The sequence below is a fragment of the Frankliniella occidentalis genome, unplaced genomic scaffold (genome assembly GCF_000697945.3).
Source record: "Frankliniella occidentalis isolate FOCC.00 unplaced genomic scaffold, Focc_3.1 Scaffold247, whole genome shotgun sequence".
In the NCBI taxonomy this organism is placed as follows: Eukaryota; Metazoa; Arthropoda; class Insecta; order Thysanoptera; family Thripidae; genus Frankliniella; species Frankliniella occidentalis.
The window spans coordinates 498,852-519,322 of record NW_026267373.1 but is presented as its reverse complement, the minus strand read 5'-3'; the positions used below and the strand labels follow the sequence as shown (position 1 = coordinate 519,322).

General features: G+C 42.5%; 3 protein-coding genes across 3 annotated transcripts in view; 2 read left to right on the top strand and 1 right to left on the bottom strand.

Annotated features, from left to right (window-relative positions):
• LOC113203657 (cyclin-T) overlaps window positions 1-7,673 on the bottom strand; it is a 9,469-nt gene extending 1,796 nt beyond the window's left edge. The window contains exons 1-9 of the mRNA XM_026418446.2: window positions 7,465-7,673; window positions 6,676-6,886; window positions 6,345-6,468; window positions 6,049-6,094; window positions 5,884-5,974; window positions 5,633-5,803; window positions 4,784-4,865; window positions 4,573-4,681; window positions 2,115-4,494 (exon numbers count right to left, since the gene is read on the bottom strand). Coding sequence (XP_026274231.1) covers window positions 2,115-4,494; window positions 4,573-4,681; window positions 4,784-4,865; window positions 5,633-5,803; window positions 5,884-5,974; window positions 6,049-6,094; window positions 6,345-6,468; window positions 6,676-6,886; window positions 7,465-7,610 — 3,360 coding nt within the window. The 5' untranslated portion in view covers window positions 7,611-7,673. The remainder of the gene's footprint in view (window positions 1-2,114; window positions 4,495-4,572; window positions 4,682-4,783; window positions 4,866-5,632; window positions 5,804-5,883; window positions 5,975-6,048; window positions 6,095-6,344; window positions 6,469-6,675; window positions 6,887-7,464) is intronic.
• A 1,316-nt stretch (window positions 7,674-8,989) lies between these two features.
• Window positions 8,990-16,726, top strand: LOC113203662 (guanine nucleotide-binding protein G(s) subunit alpha). Its single transcript, XM_026418452.2, has 10 exons — window positions 8,990-9,680; window positions 10,576-10,648; window positions 10,747-10,801; window positions 10,875-10,994; window positions 11,123-11,220; window positions 11,304-11,358; window positions 11,452-11,525; window positions 11,609-11,788; window positions 11,874-12,072; window positions 12,161-16,726. Exons 1-10 carry the CDS (start codon window positions 9,542-9,544, stop codon window positions 12,305-12,307), a joined length of 1,140 nt encoding a protein of 379 aa, XP_026274237.1. The 5' UTR covers window positions 8,990-9,541; the 3' UTR covers window positions 12,308-16,726.
• A 2,966-nt stretch (window positions 16,727-19,692) lies between these two features.
• Window positions 19,693-20,471, top strand: part of LOC127750734 (inactive dipeptidyl peptidase 10-like) — a gene marked incomplete at its 3' end in the record, with an annotated part of 27,553 nt that continues 26,774 nt past the window's right edge. Inside the window, 1 exon segment of the mRNA XM_052273115.1 lies at window positions 19,693-19,697. Within this exon segment, the coding sequence (XP_052129075.1) occupies window positions 19,693-19,697 (5 nt within the window).

Genomic DNA, 20,471 nt, shown 5'->3' with positions numbered 1-20,471 from the left:
CACATGTAACAGTATTGTAACTGAAATATATATAGCAAACTGTTGATCATAGTCCAATAATTAAATGCAATTTCATGAATGTTAGCCCCAAATGCTTTCATGAAAAGGGGAAATAAAAATATGACCACTAAACAAGGCAACTTGAAGAAAGAACTTCTTATTCTACGACCAGACTGACTTGCCGCTAATACTGTACTTAAGAGAATAAAGTTCTACATGACGCTACCACTCTAACTTCATCACTCCCACTAAGCCAGTAATTTTCAATCAAAGTTGATGTAGGAAACGGCTTGATTATGCATTTTCCTGGATTCTACTAGACGTGGCTTAAAACAATAGAGCAGTAATAAATGAAAGAACATGAGCTGTTTGAAGTCAATATTACAAAGAGGCTATTGTGAACTGCTTGAGAAGTACGCATCAGCTTTTATGTAATGCATTACCCATGTCCTCATAATTGTCTACTCACATGCAAAACACTTCATGCACCATATTGCAAATGCTGTTAAAGCAGCAATAATAAAACACAGAACAAAACAAGGCAGACAAGTCTAATTTTGCACAAACAAATACTAAAGAGTTTCTCATAAAATATGAACATGCACAAGGGATCCAAAATAGAACTATTCTGAAATGAATCTGCAATACATTTTGTGTACTAGTGCTCAATAATGTTCTAAACAAGTCAAATGAAATATAAGGGGATTTCCAGGAAAAATGGCAAAAAATGTCCGTGCGTAACGCGATCTGCGGCCGATTGAGAGGCACTACGTTGCTTTGCAATACATGTCCGGAATAGCAATCTCATAACGCGTCTAGTTATGTTTAGTACAAAACCGTAGCACCTCTCAGTCACTCACAAATCGCGTTACGCAGGCACACCCGTCTCTGGAATTGCCCAAAGGATAGAGCTGTTTAAGGCTTCCACATTGGTTTTAGTAAGCAAAAGAAAGAAAACAATTATTAAAAGAGAAAAAGTGAGCCTAATAGCCAAATGGTTATCACTAGTTAAAAGAAATAATCCAACAGGGCTTCAGTCTTTTAGCCTTACATGGAAGCTGTTCAGTATTGCTTTAATTCATTCTCATATATCATTTGAATATAAAGTGCACCCGTAAATAATGTCTATCTATCCCTGTAAATACTCTGACCACTAGTACCACTATGTTCACTACAAAATATTTTTAAAAAGTAAAACGCTATCCTATGGATGACTGTTTTGACAGAAAATATCCATAAAAGATTATCATAAAGGCAGGAAAACAAAGTTTACTGACAGTCTGAACTTAAAGTTCATTCTAGTATGTATTTGACGGTTTGAAAACACATCCAGATTTTAAAATTGGATATTTAGATTGAGACAGTCTTCATATGTTTAATTCTTAATACAAGACATGTCAATTGAGACAAAATTTGTCATGCATTACGTACTTTTACATGGCCTCATGCGCAAATAGTGACTAGATTTTTAAATAAAAGAATTGGACAGTTGAATGTTAAGAATTCTGGAATAACAGATGCAGAGGTATTCTTAAAATAAAACACTTCCACATTTCAAGATCAAAATAGCCAAGCTTTGAATAGTTTTAGACCAGAGATTGAAATTGGGAGAGAAAGTTATCATGAAGGAAAAGAAAAAATACATTTGAAAGAAATCAGCATAAATGCAAAATTAGCAGCTGGCCACTAATATTACAAAGTCCTCTTTTTCAAAAAAAGTACTTGTAATACACCACCTCACATAAAATTTTAAAGATTTCACAAGAGATGTGCATGTATTAAGATGGTGGGGGAGGTGGAGGGGGTGGGGCGGAAGGAGGGGGTTCTTTTGGAAGTGGGGGTGGAGGAGGTGGGGGAGTGGAGGCAGCACGAGTAGGAAACACCTGGGATGGGGTGTAAGGCATTGGATAGTAAGAGTATGGATACTGATATGGGGGATAGTACATCATTGACTGTAGTATGGGTGGTGGAGGAATACTCGTGTCTGGTAATGTAACTGGGACAGAGTGCATATATGGCGTAGGCACATCATTGTTGAAAGAAATTGATATGTGATTGACAGTGGGAGGCTCATATCTAAATGGCCTACTATGCATGCCACCTCTCCTACGTACCTTGCTGCCACTGTAGTGCTGTGGATGTTGCATATGATGACGACTCCCACCACGGGACTCCAGACCATTTTGACGGGCATAACTACTGCTACTGCTTTTGCTGGTACCACTGTGGCTGCCACGTTTAGGAGTATCAACATCTGAGCTCATTTTGGGAGCTTTAGAATGGGAAGTTTCCAACCCAGGGCTGGCTTTATCGCGTTCTCGCTTTCGCGATTCTTTAGATGACCCACTAGGTGTAGACGATAACTGGGACAAATTTATCTTCAGCTTCAAACCACCACTAGAAGGGGCAACAGCAGGTGCAGCTGGAGGTGGTGTTATATTAGCCTTATTAATTTTTAAAGTGAGTGCTGGCTTGGACTGACTGGTTTGGACCACCTCAGCAGCAGCTGTCTCAACTTTGCGCTTTTCTTTATCCTTCTCTTTGTGTTTACTTTTGTGTTTCTTTTCTTCTCTATGCTTCTCTTTGTCCTTGTCTTTATGCTTGTGCTTTTCTTTCTTTTCTTTCTTCTTTTTGCTTTTATGGTGATGATGATCTGCGGACAAGCCTTCATCTGAAACAGGAGCAAGGGCTACATCCTTTGACTCTGATGCAGGAAAAGCAACAGCACCCAGATCTCCTTGTATTGGAGTGATTGGCAGTGCTGTTCTGACTTCCACACTCTTCACAGGCACCAAAGGACGCGCATCCCCGAGCAAAGCAGGTAGCTGAGTCTGCTCATCCGAAAGACTTGTGTTGCTTCTTCCTTGATTTTGAGTACTTTGACTGAGATTGGTTGTCTGAGGATAAAGCATACCTTTACTATCACTATTAGGATAACTTGACATTCTATTGAGCAAATGATGTGCTGGCTTCTGTTCTGCTTTAGGCACTGGTGGAGCAAGTCTAGAATCTAAACTTCTATTTGACAATGTTTGGGCATTGTCATTTTGATTAGGAAGTCTACTTGATATTGAATTCTCTTCTTTAATATCCATTTCTATTTTCTCTACCTTAGGTATGAGGGGAGCAGAAAGAGTGGTCCCATTCCGTGTGCCAGGTAGGGACTCAGAGTCTGGGTCCAATTTTATACTCTTTACAATGGGATAATCATTTGCAACAGTCTTGTAACTGTTTTGACGTGCACCCAGTTGTTGTGACATCATGTCTGCCACTGGAGGTACAACACTGAGTGTTTGTCTAATAGGTGATTCTTTCTCTCTCTTGATATGCATGGCAGAAGGCACAGCAGGTGGTTGAGGGGGCATTTGAATAGCCTCTGGTTCTTTCTTCACTTCTTTATATGGTGGGGCTTGACCTGTTTTGCCAAAGAATGATTCCAGCTGACGCCTTTCTGTTTCTTGCAGCATTTTCCTGTCTAGTGACACAGATGCACTACTTGGTCTGCGATCATTTGCAGGTAAACTACTTCTGTGCCTAGAATAAGAATCCATTGCAGAATTTGAAGATTTTGGCTTTTCATAGCCAGTAGAATGTCTATGACTTGGGTCTGAAGGTGCAGCATGTTTTGATGGTATAGGTAATGGCCCTGTAGTTGCCGCTGAAGTAACACCAAAACCAGACCACTCTTGGTTAGAAGGTGTTAAAGATGTTGAACTACTGGAACTTATAGCACTATCACCACTTGTTGTCCTTTGAGCAGGTGAATGATTCATTATGGTGGATGGTAAGGTATGAAGAGCCTCACGACGAGAAGCCTCTCTTTGAAGTGCTGCTTCCCTTCTAAGCTGATCTCTAGCTGCAGTCACACCGCTATGCCTCTGTTCAGGATGAGCAAGTCTTTCAGAGCCATCAGGACGATCATGCCTCTCCATTCCACCTTGATGTTCCACTCTTCCAGAATGCTCCTGACGGTTGGTTTGATCTGGCCTACTTACAGGATCAGGCCTCTGTGAATGTTCACTTCGAGTCTGATTGCTAGGATGATCTGGTCTGATTTGATCTGGACGGTTTTGGTGGTCTGGTCTTGGGTGATGTTCAGATCTTAGTTGGAGATCAGGTCGATTTTGATGATCAACTCGGGCTGGATGATCAGGTCTGGCTGGATGGTGGTCTGGTCGTGGCTGATCAGGTCTCAATTGTTGGTCACCTCGAGGATGGTGTTCAGGTCGAGCCCCATGCTCTGGTCTTGACTGGCGCTCTTGCCTCTGCTGATAGTCTGCTCTCTGTTGCTGCTCCGGCCTCACTTGGTGGTCTGGTCTTTGAGGTTGCTCTGGTCTGACATGGTGATCAGGCCGTGGGTGATGAGACATAGAGGATCGATGCTGGCCAGGATGTGGCATCTTATTTGGAACAGGAGCCCCAGCGTGGGGCTTTAAAAGGGCAGATGAGGATTGTGGATGACCCATGTGATGACTACTTCGGTGATGACCATCCCTGAAGACAATGACATACAGTTAAATTTTACTATCATATTACTGGGCTGGGGAACGGATCGGTCAAAACTATACAAACCTGTGTTGGGAATGTGAACCCAATGAAGCCAATTGTCGATCTCTCTCCCGCTTGTCATATTCACGGGAGTCAGAGCGTTGACTGGAAGATACAGGAATTTGAGATGATGCTACAAAAAGACAAAAACATTCAAAAAAAGGAATATAGATAAAGCAAAATAAAAACAGACCCCCTAAAAATTCAGAAAAAATGAGGGCGGTACTCAACGTACAAGGTTTGTTAGGGTCTTGTGGTCTATGATGAGCATGAAAGCTAACTCCTTCATGCATAGCATCTCTTTGAGAAATTTTGTCCTAAAACAAAGATAAACAAAATAGATACATACATTGGGGTTCAACAAGATAGATTAGATTACATTAAAGAAAAAACACAGATATTGAGAGAATCTTGCATTACTACACACACTCAAATTAATACCTCATTACATAATGATAAACAGTAGACTTAATAACAACAACAGCAGACACAGATATATAATAGTCAAGTACCATTAGAACAATATCCGGATACCACAATAACCCAGTTGTAACAATGTTGGTTCTGCAGTCCCATAAGATTAGTATGGTTTATACGTAACCCCAGATAGATATTCCCATAGATAACGAAATACCCCTTAGAATGACGGATATGGGGCATCCCTAGACTAAATTTTGACCTGATTGACCTAAATTCAGTCCAAACTCGGCCGATTTATGCGCCAAAAGGCGTTGTTTGAACCTCGATAGTCAGTGCCAAATACCTACAGTACCAAAGACAAGTGGTAAATGCTGTTGGGTTCTAAAATATAAACCATTAAATCAAATGGTAAAATATTTTTTTCGTTGTGTTTTTAGTGTACTGAATGTATTTGACACGGCTAGAGCTTACAAAATAGAAATATGAATGGTTGTCAAATAAATATAGGTTATTACGATTTTTCACCTAAAAAAACGGCAACATCTTTAGAATACGGAAATCTAATATCATGATTTCCCCGATAGAAAGATTTGGGCCGGTAGTGCCCGCCGAATCGCGCTAACAGCAATTGACTGGGGAAAAAAATGTACTGAAGGAAACTCACAAATTGGTATGAGGATGCATTCTGGTTGGCTGACTTAATTTTTTTCTTTAGTCTTGATGGGCACTTCTCAAAAATTACAAGAAATTCATCAGTTAACTGTTCTAATAATTCCTGAGTTACTGTTCTGTCCACATAGTAAAACCAATATCTTCCTTCATTAGATTGGGGAATCTAAATAAAAAAACATTAATTATTTCATCTGGCACTGGAAAAATAAAACATTGATAGGGAATGTATGTAGGAGAACTCACCTCCCAATTAGACCATTTGCAGGCTAAGTGAATACAAAAGCAAGCCACAACAGTGGGTTTATATTGAAGGCACATGGTGGTTAAATGCAAACTGAAAAATGAATTAACAAAGTTATTAGCACTTTTCTCACAAAGACAACAATATACATATGCCCTGGAATGTACCTGTTAGAAGCCATGAAGTATGATGTCTGAGCAAGATCTTTACTGGCTGTGAGTGAACAGTAAACATTGCATAAACAAAGTGAACATCACAGTGTACAGCAATGTGTATGAAACCATCAAAATGCCAATGACAGATGCTCAAAAGTACAATATAAATACTGAATTTATAAAGCACTTGTGAAAAATTGGAGAATAATCAATCATGCAAGTGAAAACTCCTAAAAACTCTACAGGTCATAGCAAATTGACTATTTCACAGTTTCTGCACAGAAAAATTGGATTGGGTCCTCACTTACCACGCACAAGGTGGCAACAGCGGACAACATATGTGTGAGGGTGATCAATTGCAACATCAAATCCCAATGTTTGAAGCAGGACATTTTCATTAAAGACTAAATCCTGGGCTTGTTCCAGGTATTGCTACAAGGAAAAATAGGCTTAGTTACAGCACAGGTAAACAGGTATCAGCATCACTGTACCAGCAATGGGTATTGGAATGTATCAACAAATTAAACATTAATTTCAGATTGCACAAAGGGATAAAATAGTATGCCAATATGACAAATAAATTGTCTGATGAAACAGTGTAAAGGGGAAATGATTTGAGCTAGTTGATGAGTGACTTACCTCGGATTTAACATCTAGGGCTGGTTGATCTCTATGTAGACAAATTTGTTTTACTCTAATTACATGTTCTAGTTTACGAGGCTGCTCCTCTACCTTGGCAGCAAGGAAGAGTGATGCAGCAGCCATAGCATCAAGATGAAATTGGGTAAATGAATGGAATACATAAAATCGGTGCATGTACACGATTGCTGTATTGATGCAAAGCTGAGAACTGAAGAGTTGGTTAAGGAAATACCAATATCACACAGCACCCTAAGTAGTCAAAAAGTACGGGGCTAAAAAAGTAAACACGGATTAACCGCCTTCCAAACGTCCAATTCCTTTACAGAGCAATAGAAAGTTGTTGCGCAATCTGTAAAGTAGCGTTGGATTGAGGTTAGGCTAATCACAACAGAGCTCGAAATGCATACCGAGGGCCTTAACCTAGCATAGATCAGCTCGTCTATTCCAGAAGCACAAAACATATGAGAGAAGAAGCAGCTTCCCTAACACCCAGGCGATGAAAAAGAAATAAATGGAAAAGGCTTGAACAAGCTTAGTAGACTGTTTTTATCAGAATGGCGTGGCACAGTACTGGGCTAGAGAACTTTCAAGGTCCGAAGATTGAAGTTGCATCACCTGACTTTAAGGCGAAAATTAAGGGATGAGATGGAACGGATTATCCTGGGCAATAATGAAATTTGTCCGAAACAAATAAAATTAATTAATTTCGATGAGGACGCTAAATATACGTCCATTCAGATCGGAACAGCGACATTCACATAGCCTCAAATCAAATCACAAGGATACACTTGTAGACGCTGCCCCATGTCTTGGATGAGGTGAGCAGCTTGCTGGCGACACGATAATTCTCTGTCCACATCGTAACCACATTTTGTGCTTGGTGTACTTGCTAATTGTTCTTTAGTAAAATACCACTTTTCATCAGCCGCCATTTAATCCTCCATGAAGAACACACCGGAAATACATTCACAAACACAACACGGGTTCTGCAAGGCTCATCCGCCTGGACAAAGTTGACAACCTTTAATCTTAATCTGCAGGTGAGTCGAGATACAAATTGATGAATATTTCTGCGCTGCACCCTTACTTCACCTGAGGTAAGTCAGAATGCGTTTTAAAGCTGTACTTCCCTCAAAAAAGAATATCTTCCTATCAATCGGACTGAATGCCTTAAAGACCTCGGGAGTATGGTCGTGGTCTACCTGGTTACCTGTTTACAGAAGAAATGAGGAAAAAATTTGCGCGGGAAGTCAAAATGCTTTACTTGTAACGTGTGTACAGAACAGTGTTGCTCTCAATCAATGCCTTGGTCGGGGCACCCGTTTTAATTGGCGAACAGTCTACTACTATCAATTGGTAGACGCCTTTTCAAAGATTTGAATGCGACTTGGTGCCCCCACAAGAAAAGTTCCCGGAGGTGAGGCGAGGCAAAGTTGTTCGAATAAACGTTCACTTGCCCGACGTTGGGCGGGTGGCCTGGCCGTCTTCACACGGCTGCCTGGCGGCGCTATCGTTAGCGTTGCCTCGTGAGACGTTCATCGTGAGGACACCTTTAAACGGTCCATCGCAAAGCTTCGAAACATATCTCGTGTCGTGGGTGTGCTGGTTCCTGTACCCTGTACCAAGTATCGCTTTAATCAACCTGCTAGTTTTAAACCCATGTCAATTCCAGTCAAGTGACAAGTAGTCGCGCTATGCGAATCAAAATGGGTTCTGCTGGAAAACCAAAATCTACTTATATGTTACCTCGGTTCAGTGCTGTGTATGTCTGCGTGGGTTTTCCCTCCAATCCTCCGGTTCTTCTAGCCTCGGTTTTAGCACATCCAGGGGTTTTCTAGCCCATGATTTTCAAGGTTGCCTCATTTGTCGTTATTTGCTGTCAACAGAGACAGCGATAGGCAATCTTAAACTTGGCGCTCTGCGTTTCTCTGTCGCCGGCGCCTCGCCTGGCGCCTCCATTCATCTCGCAATGGCCGAAGCCCCGCCCCTACCGCCCCTGCCCCGCCCCCTCAGCAGCCCCACCCATCCGATCCGAGTCCGAAGCAGAGTTCGGAACGGGGCATGCCATTGTTTCCGCGTTTTGATTCGTGGACAATACGAAACATTAAAAGTTTTATCTAATAGACTCATGCTCAACCCTGCTTTCGTAGAACGTCGCAGAACTGTATCTAACCCTTGCAAATCAGCGAGCCCATCAAGTCGGACTAGAAGGCGGTAGGCTACCCATAGTGCACCTGTGCACACCCTTGGCAGTGAAATGGAAGAGTGTGTCCGAATTCAGCCACCGACCGAGCACCGACCGGTCGGTCGTCGGGCGGTCGGTGGCCGGGCCGTGGCGAGCCACTCGCTCCAAGCAGCTATGCCACCCTGTCCACATTGGGTTAACCGCGAACCGCGAAATCCTTTCGCGGGGGATGATCGTAGGGCGCGGGTCTTACGCGGGGGATCGTCGCGGGTCCTCCGCGGGTCCTCCGCGGGGGTAGTCGCGATCCGCAACCATCCCCAGCGAAAGGACTTCGTGGTTCGCGGTTGGCATAGCTGCTTGGAGCGGCTCGCGACCGGCCGCTCGACGACCGACCGCTCGACCACCGACCGGTCGGTGCTCGGTCGGTGGCTGAATTCGGACACACTCCAAGCGTTCTCGCTGAGGGTGAGGGGGATATCTCGATAAACTAACAAGTTTCTATGCTTTGGCGATGGCAAGGAAACTCGGGATTCGCGCCGCGTTGACTAGATAGGAGTGTTGTGTCTTGTTAGTGATAAAATCGCCTACAAAATAGGGAATTCGGCCGCGGGCGACGGGCAGCGCGATCCTTATCAGTGCTGCTTGGCCACCATATTTCTTGAGATCGGGCCCGATGTCATGGGTTGTTTTGGAAGTGCGAGCTCAAAGGCGGACCAAGAAGAAAGTAAACGACGGAAGGAAGCCAACAAAAGGATAAACCAACAAATTCAGAGGGATAAACAGGTGTACAGAGCCACACACAGGCTCTTGTTGCTGGGTAAGTATCAACCCCATCAGCCATATTTGGTTTATATTTAAATACTTGCGTTTATCGGTAGGGGTGTTTATGTCCCCATTATGCAATTGCCCCGTCCTTGGCTTCACGAAATTTTATTTTAATTATTTTAAGCGCTTCGGCTCACCTCTCAATCTGTGTTTCGCGAAATTTACTGTCTCTCCAAGTGTGGTTGTTATGGGCGGGGAGAGTTTGCTGCTAAACACGGTAGACAGTTCTTTATTTATCTCGATTTCCCTTTGTTTTACGGCTTTGTTCAAATGAAATCTTGCCTACCTTTTTGATCAAATTCATTGGGATTCCTTATATCATGCCTCTTTCTTGGAATTAAAGATTTGCAATTGCTCCGTCGCTGAGGTTATGGCGGTTCCTTGTACCTTTCCATCACATTTCCTTTCTATTAGTTCCTGTACTTGTCCACATATTGACGCGTAAGATGGTGGGGAAATGTGTCTAGAATTTTTATTGTTCCGATTTTTAATACGGCGTTATTGCCGCAATTTCTTAACCTCAATCTGAGGTCAGGTAATATTTCGCATCACTTTGGTGTTCAATTGACTTGCCTGCCCACCTCTGCCAGTTATGAATCGAGTCATTTATTGTGAAAAACCATCATAAAATCTTAGCCATTATTTTATCTTAAACAGAATTGATATGTACGTCTTATTTACCAACTCATATTAAGTGTCACCAAATTTGTGAGCCTTCATTTAATTTCAAAGCTGTAGAGGGTTCTTTGTTTTGTTTTCCAATCAGTGTTCTTTCAGCAAAACTTTCCTCAATATATCATTAATAACACTAATTATCCTGATTCTATATTCTGTTAACCAGTTGTGCTTTCGCGCAAATAATTTGGTTGTTTGTATTGCATATTCAGGGGCAGGAGAGTCTGGTAAAAGTACGATTGTAAAGCAGATGCGGATACTTCACGTCAATGGCTTCAGTCCAGAGTACGATAATTTTTTTGAATTTGTTTGTCAACGTGTCTTTTTTTTATTAGTTAAAACAGATGTTCTAAATTTTAACATTCTTTCCTATTTTGCTCCAGGGAAAAAATGCTTAAAATAGAAGATATTAAAAAAAATATACGAGATGCAATATTAGTAAGTATCTTAAGTATGATAAGTTTTTCCTTAACTTTTTGAAGAGTAATCAATTTTTGATATCTATTTTCAGACAATTACAGGTGCTATGAGCACACTAACTCCACCCATATCTTTGGAGAAACCTGAAAGTCAGAGCAGGGTTGACTACATCCAAGATGTCGCATCACAGCATGATTTTGATTACCCACCAGTTAGTATTCCACTATATCTAATAAATCTGATTGTGTTGAAATATTAAAATAATAATTTGTATGTTTTCTTTAAATCTTCAATATTTGGGCAATTCATAATCTTATTTACTTGTTTGTTTGTTTTTAGGAATTTTATGAACATACTGAGATTTTATGGAAGGACAGAGGTGTCCAAGCATGCTTTGAGCGATCTAATGAGTATCAGCTCATTGACTGTGCAAAATAGTAAGTTAAATGTATCTAATCTAACATAGATGATTCGAACCTCCTCTCTTTAACATATTATTAATTATGTTTTTTTTTTTTAGCTTCCTAGACCAAGTGCATATAATCAAACAACCTGACTATACTCCCTCAGAGCAGGTAACAAATTAATTTCCTGTAGCTACTGTCATTTTTATCCATCACTGCTTGTGTATCATCTCAAATTAACATGTGGCACTTTGAATTTTGTAGGATATTTTAAGGTGTCGTGTCCTCACTTCCGGTATCTTTGAGACCAGGTTTCAAGTGGACAAAGTAAATTTTCAGTAAGTGATTAGTATTCTAATAATCATGACAGTACAGAATAAAGTTGAGTATTTTGCACTGACGGCGTTTCTTTGTGGTTTAGCATGTTTGATGTTGGAGGCCAGCGCGACGAGCGCCGGAAGTGGATTCAGTGCTTCAACGATGTTACTGCTATCATCTTTGTAACAGCATGCAGCTCCTACAATATGGTTCTTCGAGAAGATCCAACACAGAATCGGTTGAGGGAGTCCCTAGATCTCTTTAAGAGTATCTGGAATAACAGGTATGAAGGATCATGTATGAATGTCTTCAGTTTGTGGGTGTATGCAAATAATAGAACCTTTAACACTGAATTTGTTCATCCTCAGGTGGCTGCGGACAATCTCTGTAATTTTGTTCCTCAATAAGCAAGATCTGTTGGCGGAGAAAATTAAAGCAGGGAAATCTCGCCTGGAGGAATATTTTGCAGATTTTTCTCGATATCAGACTCCCGTAGATGCAACGTCAGAGCCTTCAGACCACCCTGAAGTGGTCAGGGCTAAGTACTTCATCAGAGATGAATTTCTGGTAAGTCATCCCTCAGATGTCCAGCATACTTTTCACATAATCTACTTACAATAGATTTGATATTCATTCTTTTATTTCAATTTTACAGCGCATTAGCACAGCTAGTGGAGATGGAAAACATTATTGTTATCCACACTTCACCTGTGCTGTAGATACAGAGAACATCCGCCGAGTGTTCAATGACTGCCGCGACATTATACAACGTATGCACCTACGTCAGTACGAGCTATTGTGATGGCCCGCAACCTCAGTGCTGCCTGTGAATGCTAGTGAACTGAATGTACGTATGTATGCATGTGTCTTGATGGTTTTTATTTTGTTGTCCCAATTTGTCTCAAAATTTAGGTTACCGTGAACAAATGTGATGTCATCAATTCAAAATTAATACCTGATCAAAGTTATTTCTTGTTTTTCATTTTCTCTAGTCACAGTGTTTATAGTACTGTTTATGTTTTCTGGGGAAGGGGTATGGATGAATCAACCAATAAATGATGTGTATCTATTCAATTTATACGTGTATGTGTATTCATATACCATTAAGACTATGGTATAAGTATACATGTAAATGTATATCTAAATATGTGTGTAAGTAAAATGGTATTTTGTGTGTCTGCTTGTGTCACACTGATATGTGTGAATGTGACATATAAGAACAAATTGTATTGAGTTTCAGAATGAGTGATAATTGTGTATGAAATGAATGAACCTACGATGGAGAGTAAAAAGATTTTAAACAGGCAGAGGAAGAGATGGGCTGGCCTGATGTTTTGGCAGGCAGCGATAGGAAGAACCAAAGTGTATATAAGTCTTACCTCTTGTGATGTGAATGTGTGCACATTGGCTGGACTGTTCTCTTGTTATCTGTATTTGTATGTTTAATTTTCATGTCTATTTATTTTATCTTGCACAAAAATTGAAACATCACAAATATTTAATGAAGTAGTGTTCCTTGATATAACTAGCCAGGGTTCTACATAGCAAGCATTTGTGTGGTCAAAGCATGAGTGGCATAAACACAAGCTGTAGTCTTGAATCTGTGCCAGAAAGGTGCTTACGCATTTCTTTTTTTGGAAGTGACTCTACTGATTAACAATTTCAAACGTCTGACCTGGTAGAAAACTTCAAGGGTTTTTTTTTTTTTGCCAATAAGAAACATGCATTTGTATTTGCACCTCAAACTCAACAAAACTCAGCCAAGCACAAAATTTAAAAGAGCCATTTTAACTCTTTCCATTGGTTGCTGTTGATCTTTGTCATTGACTTATGACATGTGGATTATGATGTGTCAAGAACTGTGTTTGCCATTAATATTGTCAGGGGTTTAGTCACAACTAATGCTTCAAGGAGTGATGTTTGAACAAAGATTTGCAATAATAGAAGATTTATTATTCTAACATCTGTTTTTTACGAGGAGCAGATAATTTTTTTACTTCAAAGACTTTTGACCTGACATGGGTCTGTTTTATGGTTGTCATTCAGACAAAGCATTGTTATCTGTTGGAGGTGTGTGTCAGTTTCATCTTTTTATTTTGAATGAGTTTAAACCTTAATTATCATTTTTAATTTTACAAACAACCAGCACTGCATCACTTATCATAATGATTTTGTTTTCAAACTTGCCAGCTTGTATTAGTGCCATCCTTCATTTATTGATGTGAATTTTATGGAGATTTAGTTTCACTGTCAGATCAATGTGAAGATGTAACTCGCTACCATTTAACAACAGAGAAGCAAGGCTGGACCAAACTTCATTAAATAACTTGTTCTGAGGTAACATCTTTATAATTAGTCACCCTGCTTAATTGTATTGAAAATTGCAGTAGTCCAGAATGATTTTTCTTCTTTAAATGGATGCTGTAGATTATTCAGTTTGTTCCTGTGTGTTAATCAGTGCTAATTCAACTTCCATTTAGTATATAAAAGCTCAATATAACAAGGCAGTACTAACTTTTCAGTTTTCTGCATCGCACAGTAGCTCAATCAGTGCCAAACTGAAGGTTCTTATCCTTACCTTCTGAGCTTTTGGTTTTAATTACCTGCATTCTCAGTTTGATCGTTGATTTTAGCGGGCATTGTTTTTATTTCGTTTCATTTCTGTTCTGAGTGGACCACAATGCACACCTCATTGTTCTGGCTTTCACCACAATAGTTCAACCATAGTTACATGTTCTGTCTTCTAGTTCTGAGACTGTAACAGTCACTCCCTTTTTTATTTTATCCCCCAATCCCTGGAACCTGTTTGTTTGTTATTAACCACTCATCTAAAATCAATGAAAAAAATTTCAGTTCGTGTTATAGAAGCGATTTTCTTGTTGCCTGAACTCTCTCCGTCCTTAAGTCGTCTGTGTGTGTGTGAGATATAAGCCATCTTTCATTCTGATGCATTCATTTTATCTTTCTGTGTAACAATGAATATTTATTGCAATGTGGGAGGGAAGGAACATAAGGAGACATTTTCATTGACAAGTTTTCAATAAGATATTGTTGAAAATACTGTATTTTTTGTTTAAAATGTTTATACTTTTTTTGAAGGATTGTATCTTCTGATATGTGCTAGAATATGAGTACTCAGGTCTAAATGAGAGTAATGCTCTTCGGTGCAACTACTAGCAATAATTATAAATCCAAATTGTAAATTTGTAATTGTAGCCCTTCTGAGTACTGATGCATTTGTCATTGCATCTTGTAGTTGAAGTGATCGTACCTTGATGTTTATCCTAATTGCTCCTCTTCAATTTGCTCTTACAGACTTCCAATGTAATATTGTGAAGATTTGGTCTGCTTTTCTTTCTTAAAGTTACCTACAAATCACTGTGCTTGTAATGTTGATTGTGATTATGAAAATAAGGAAGTAGGTGTTACCCAGTTTTTTTTATCCCCATCCTGAGGGTTTATGTATTAAGAGTACATACATCATGGAATACATCCTTTCAAAAATGTATACTTTTTATAGAACAGATTCTTCTGTTTATGTGGTGGTATAAAAATTATAGGCAATGATGTTGAATGATTCTGTGCATTGAATTGGCAACTTAATTTGATTAAGATGTAGCCACAACACATTCCAGTTCAACAGAAAGGCTTGTGCTTGAACGTGAAACTTGTGGCATTTGTACAACATACTCATAATGCAAATCATGTACCTTCTGTTAGAGTTCATGTTTCTAAAATGATTCATCCCATTCTCTTGCATGTTGTGAATCTGTACAGTACTTAGTATTACTTATACTATCTCGTTGATGTGAATTGTCTTCAGTCTAGGTTCCATTTGTGAGGTCAGCCCTGGTATTCATGAGCTTCAAGGGGCGTAACTTGCAACTTGTCAAGCTTTCCTATATTTCATGTATGTTTGCATAGTGAAATTGGGGCAAAATTTCCAGAATCATTTGTTCTTCACATTAGCATGTGCCTGGAAAATTTCAGTTTTCCTTCATTGTAATGAATTTCAGTCGTTTCTAAAAGTGAAGTTTCATGTGATAGAATGTATATTGTCTCATAAGATTCTTTATGTGATTTTTAATCACACTAAATTTATTTATTGTCTATCATAAAGTTGAAATGAATTTTTATCAGCCCTGTGGAATAGTTTCTCTTTTGTCAGATTCATGCCAAAGGTCAATATTTATAGCACAAACATTATAGGTCTGCGTTTAAGTTTGTATTGTTATTTTTATCATCTTCATTATCATTCTCATCTTTGTTATTATTAGTATTATATCTTTTATTTTTTATCATTGTTATTTGTCATCACATTCACATCAGTCATTCATGTTTCTAAGAGACGTCCTCAATTCACTGAAGTTTGAAAAGTTGATAAATGCTGTTGAAACTCTTTAGGGAGCCTTGAGATAAAACAGAAGACTTACTTGAGACTCTGGTAATACTTCCAGGTGTAAATGAACTTCCTTCGTTTGAATGGTGATTGTGTTAATGCTTTCCTTTTTCAATTTTTTACTGTCACCATTGAATTTTACAGACTTTTTGTTAGGAAAAGATATTGCATTAAGCTGTTAAGGAGGATCAAAGAGGGTTTTCTGTTGCAATAGAAAAAAAAATTCATTGGGGTTGGGATTTTTTGCAATGACTTCATTGCATGACATTGAAAATTTCAACCTATGGACCTGTGTACCCATTGTTTTTCTAAGGTCTCTGGTATATTGCTTCTTTTGTTACAATTGTGCTCTTGTTTTTCTTTAGTTCTCATGACATTACTGTTGTGAATCTCTGGTAATGATAAGTTATGAGATGTTACCAGAATGGAGAAAAAGCTGAGGACTAAATACTAAGTATCCAAGATTTTATTGTGCCCAAGATGTGGGCCTCAGTCCCCCTAATTTCTTTTACAATTTGGTCCCTATTGTACTTTTATGTGATGAAGGACTTCTCTGAACAAAATGTCATTATCTGACATAGTTATTTCTATACTGTTGCAGTATGTGTTGTCATTTTACATAATTAAAATTGTCTTACAAGATACATGTGAAAGCATAGTGTCAAAGATATCCTGCCGGTTGCATTTATTGCATAAGGCTTTTTCAAAAAAAATTATTTTACGTTATTGCATTGTGAGAGTTTTCTTAACCGTTGCTTGGTGTGCCATGGTTCATGCGTTGCAAACAGAGTGAATAAAGAGCATTGTGTGCATAATTACTCATTCTGCTTTTGTTCATTTTCCTTAACTGCCTCAAGTCTCCTTCCAGGCTATCATATTTATCTTATGACTCCATTTTGTGTTTTTAGGTCTCATGTCTGAACATGACTTTCTATTCGACATTTTAAAGTGACCCCTTTTCCTACCTTACTCTTCCTTTCCTTCCTGTCTCAACTCCTCCCCTCCTCCCACCTGCCAAGTCTGGCTAGTGGCTAGCCCTTCTGCTTTTTCTCACGACGCGGCGTGGCTGGGCGGGCTGGTGCATCGGAGGAAACCCATCCCCCCCCCCCCCCCTTTGCCGCGGGCTCCAGCCTCGAGAGGGCGCCAGTGCTGCTCCGACCTGCGCCCGCGCTGTAGGCAGCCCGCTTGGCCCTCACCCCCGCTCCGCGGGGCTCAGTGTGCGAGGAGCACTCCCCCGCCCCGCCCGGAGCCGTGTCGAGCCGCGTCGAGCCGAGCCGAGCCACATCGCCCTCGCCCGCGGGGGGTCTGCCGCTGCCGCCTCGCCTCTGTTCCAGGGTCCGTCGGGGCCTCCCAGGGACTCCTTTGTCTCGTGGCCCTATATATACCCGTGAGTTGCGAGTGCCCACTCTGCACCCACCCGGCGCATCCAGCAGCCCTATCGTCACCTGTCAATAGATAGTTCCGGCAGTGCCCGTTTAAAGAAGAATTAATGAAATCACCACCGGAAACAGTTCTAAAATAATGGCTTAAATCAGTGAAAACTAAAATTGACAGTTACTACAGATTTAATCGAGGTCATTCACGTCGAACTGCACTGTCAAATGGCCAAAATAAGCGCAATTTAGGTACTGGTTCCGGTCCCGACTTCTTCATTTCTTCTCAAAATGCGCACTGTCGGAACGGTCTATTTTAACCTGGCAATCAGCCAGTCGCCCTTATTGTTCGTAAAATAAATAGAATGTCCCTGACGCGTAACTAGTGCTTTTGAAATCTAGAAGGATTGTGATCAATCCCCAGCACATATTTGTCTGTAGAGTTGGAAAGTAAAGTAGAAAAGGGAGGGGGCAGTGGGTGTGTGCGTGTGTTTCTGTGTATGTGTGCACGCGTGTGAGCGTCAAGCGGAGTCAAGTGTGGGAGGCAGATTGGCGACTGGCACTAGCATGTACTTGGGGTAGATTTTCAAATTCACTTTCTGCCTGGTCTGTTGTCTCCTCCTACGTCATCTGCTCGGTGTCTGGGCTGCCTTTGCCGAGCCTCCATCTGGCGACAACCGATTGGGTTAGGGGTTAAGGGCCCGCGTCTTCTCCCGACAGAGTCCTGCTCCCTCTTTGCTACGCTAATTCTCCCTCCCCAGTGACATGACCACGGCAGCCGGAGCCCGCCGTGCGCGGCAGCTAGCGGCAGCCGCGCCGGTAGGGGGCCGCCTCCTGCCCTCCAGCACGGCTCCCGCCTCCCCCACTGAGGCCCAGCTGACGGATATCCGTAGCGCGGTACTTGGGGGTCCTCGGCCTGTGCTCAGTACAGCGTCAACACCTTGAGTTCCGGAGCAATATCTCGGGTGTTGACGTTTTCCATAGCTAAACGTGCCCACGCGGGACTCGAGGTATTTAAAAGGCACGTTGAGGTTGAGCACGCCCAACAACGCTTCTGGCCAGGGCCGGGTCACCAGCGAGTCTCACACCCGCTAGGCTTGTTTGCGTTTTGTCCAGTGTTCTCGTTTGCTCGCGATGTGCGGCGGCTTTTTTGCGAAAATCGTTACAGCTTGACACTGTTGCCCCGGCACAAAGGTACGCCGTGATTCGGTCGTCGTTGTCTGTGTCGCCCCTTATTGGCCTTGCGGGCACGGCTGCACGCACAGCTGCACGCACAGCTGCACGCTCAGCTGCACGCACAGCTGCACGCACAGCTGCACGCACAGCTGCACGCACAGCTGCACCTTCAGCTGCACGCTCAGCTGCACGCTCAGCTGCACGCTCAGCTGCACGCTCAGCTGCACGCTCAGCTGCACGCTCAGCTGCACGCTCAGCTGCACGCACAGCTGCACACACAGCTGCACGCACAGCTGCACGCACAGCCGCAGCCACTCTGCACGATTGCATTGGATGTAACTTTGGGCCATCCGGGTGAAGCGCAGTGCGGGGGTGCAGCGCCGCTCCCGGGGGCGGTTGAGGCACTCGTGAGGCTGCCGGCGCGCCGGGTCGCGGGTCTGGAGCGCGGCGCCGCAGCCCGCGCGAGCCGCTCCGCTCTGCTCCGCTTTTCAGATTTCTTAAGAGGAAACATTTGTAAGTCCTACTTCGGCGGGACTCGGAGAGATAAGTTATGGACTTGGATTGCGTCCAGCGCCTCGCTTTGCATACACACGCCTCGCAGGGACCACGGTGGAGCACGTCCTCAAACGTCCATTTCGCTCTCCAAAAAAAGGGCCAAAGAAAGAAAGGAAAAAAAGGAACGGGGATGGAGAAACATGGACTCTACATAGACGGTCATGTTATGGTCCTTAATAAAAATTCGCTTCGGTCAGACTCTGCTCGCTCTCCACTCCACAGCACTGCACTCGAGTGGTTTGCGCTCAGCCGGCGAGGCAAGGGGTGCCCACCCCAGGGGGCCGGGTGTTGTTGCAACGTGTCCAGTCAGCAGAGCTTCCAGAGAGGAGACGGCGGCTGAATTTTTTTGTTGAAATTTGCTTTTGGTGGGATGTTACTCGGGTGTTGGAACAACGACATCCAATGTTTTCCGCGCCGCTTAATTCCCCGCCTCATCCGCGGGGTTGCCACCTCCCCGGCCACGGCGACGCAGCTCTTGTTTCCCATCGCTCTCCGCACCCCCCTCTTGCTCGCTCTCTCTTACTCTCTGTCTCTGTTCTAACGAGCTCGGTGTTGCAGGGGATGGGCGGGGCTTGGCGCGCAGTGCGCTGGGCTGAGGGCGCGCCTCAGTGCACCTGAGACCTGAGCGCCGGCGGGGCGTGAGCCTGACCTGAGCTATGTCCGACCCCGACGCCAACTTCGACGATGAGGTAAGCCGTCAAATCTTTTTTTTTTTTTTTAAAATCATAGATTTAAGTGCAAAGGCTCATGAGTATTTATTTATTTTTAAGGAAAGTTAATATACTATAATAAACCACATGGATATTGGGGTACGTTGGTCAGTGAAAATGGTATTGTGCCGTGATGTGTCATGACATTTCGTAAAAGCATAGAAAAGGGCCTTCTTGGTAGACGGGACCCAGAAAGGAGGCATGTCATGTGCTCCGGGGAGGGGGAGGGATGGGGTGACGGCCGTGACGCCGCCATGACGACCCGCGCCGGCGAAGCTGGCTGGAGGCAATTTTGTTCCCCAAAGTAGTCGTCAGTCTCTGCTGTCCGAATCAATCTACAGCGGCAAGGTTGTGGGGTGGTGCAATAACGAGAGAGAAAAGGTGGGGTGTAGACCTGCACACCTCTGGGGTAGTAGTGGTTAGTACACAGCGAAGCTAAGTCAGCCCCAGGATAATTACCATTCAAGCAAGCAATCTTTTTCACGAAAAAAGAGAAAGAAAATTGATGATAAAGCTGGGGGTTCGAATAACATTTCTTCCTCTCTCCGGGCTTCCCCGCCCGCACCTGACCTGTCCTCACCCCCACCCCCTATCCTCTGGGCTGTGGGCTGGCTGGCTGGGGTTCGTGTTGTCTGATGTACCTGTTTGGACGAGAAGTCTTTCGCCATTTCTTTCTGTCTCCGATAAGCCGAGCTGAGGCATCAAGGCCAGCGCAGGGGAGGCATTTTATTACAGCTGGGAGCGGGGGTTGGG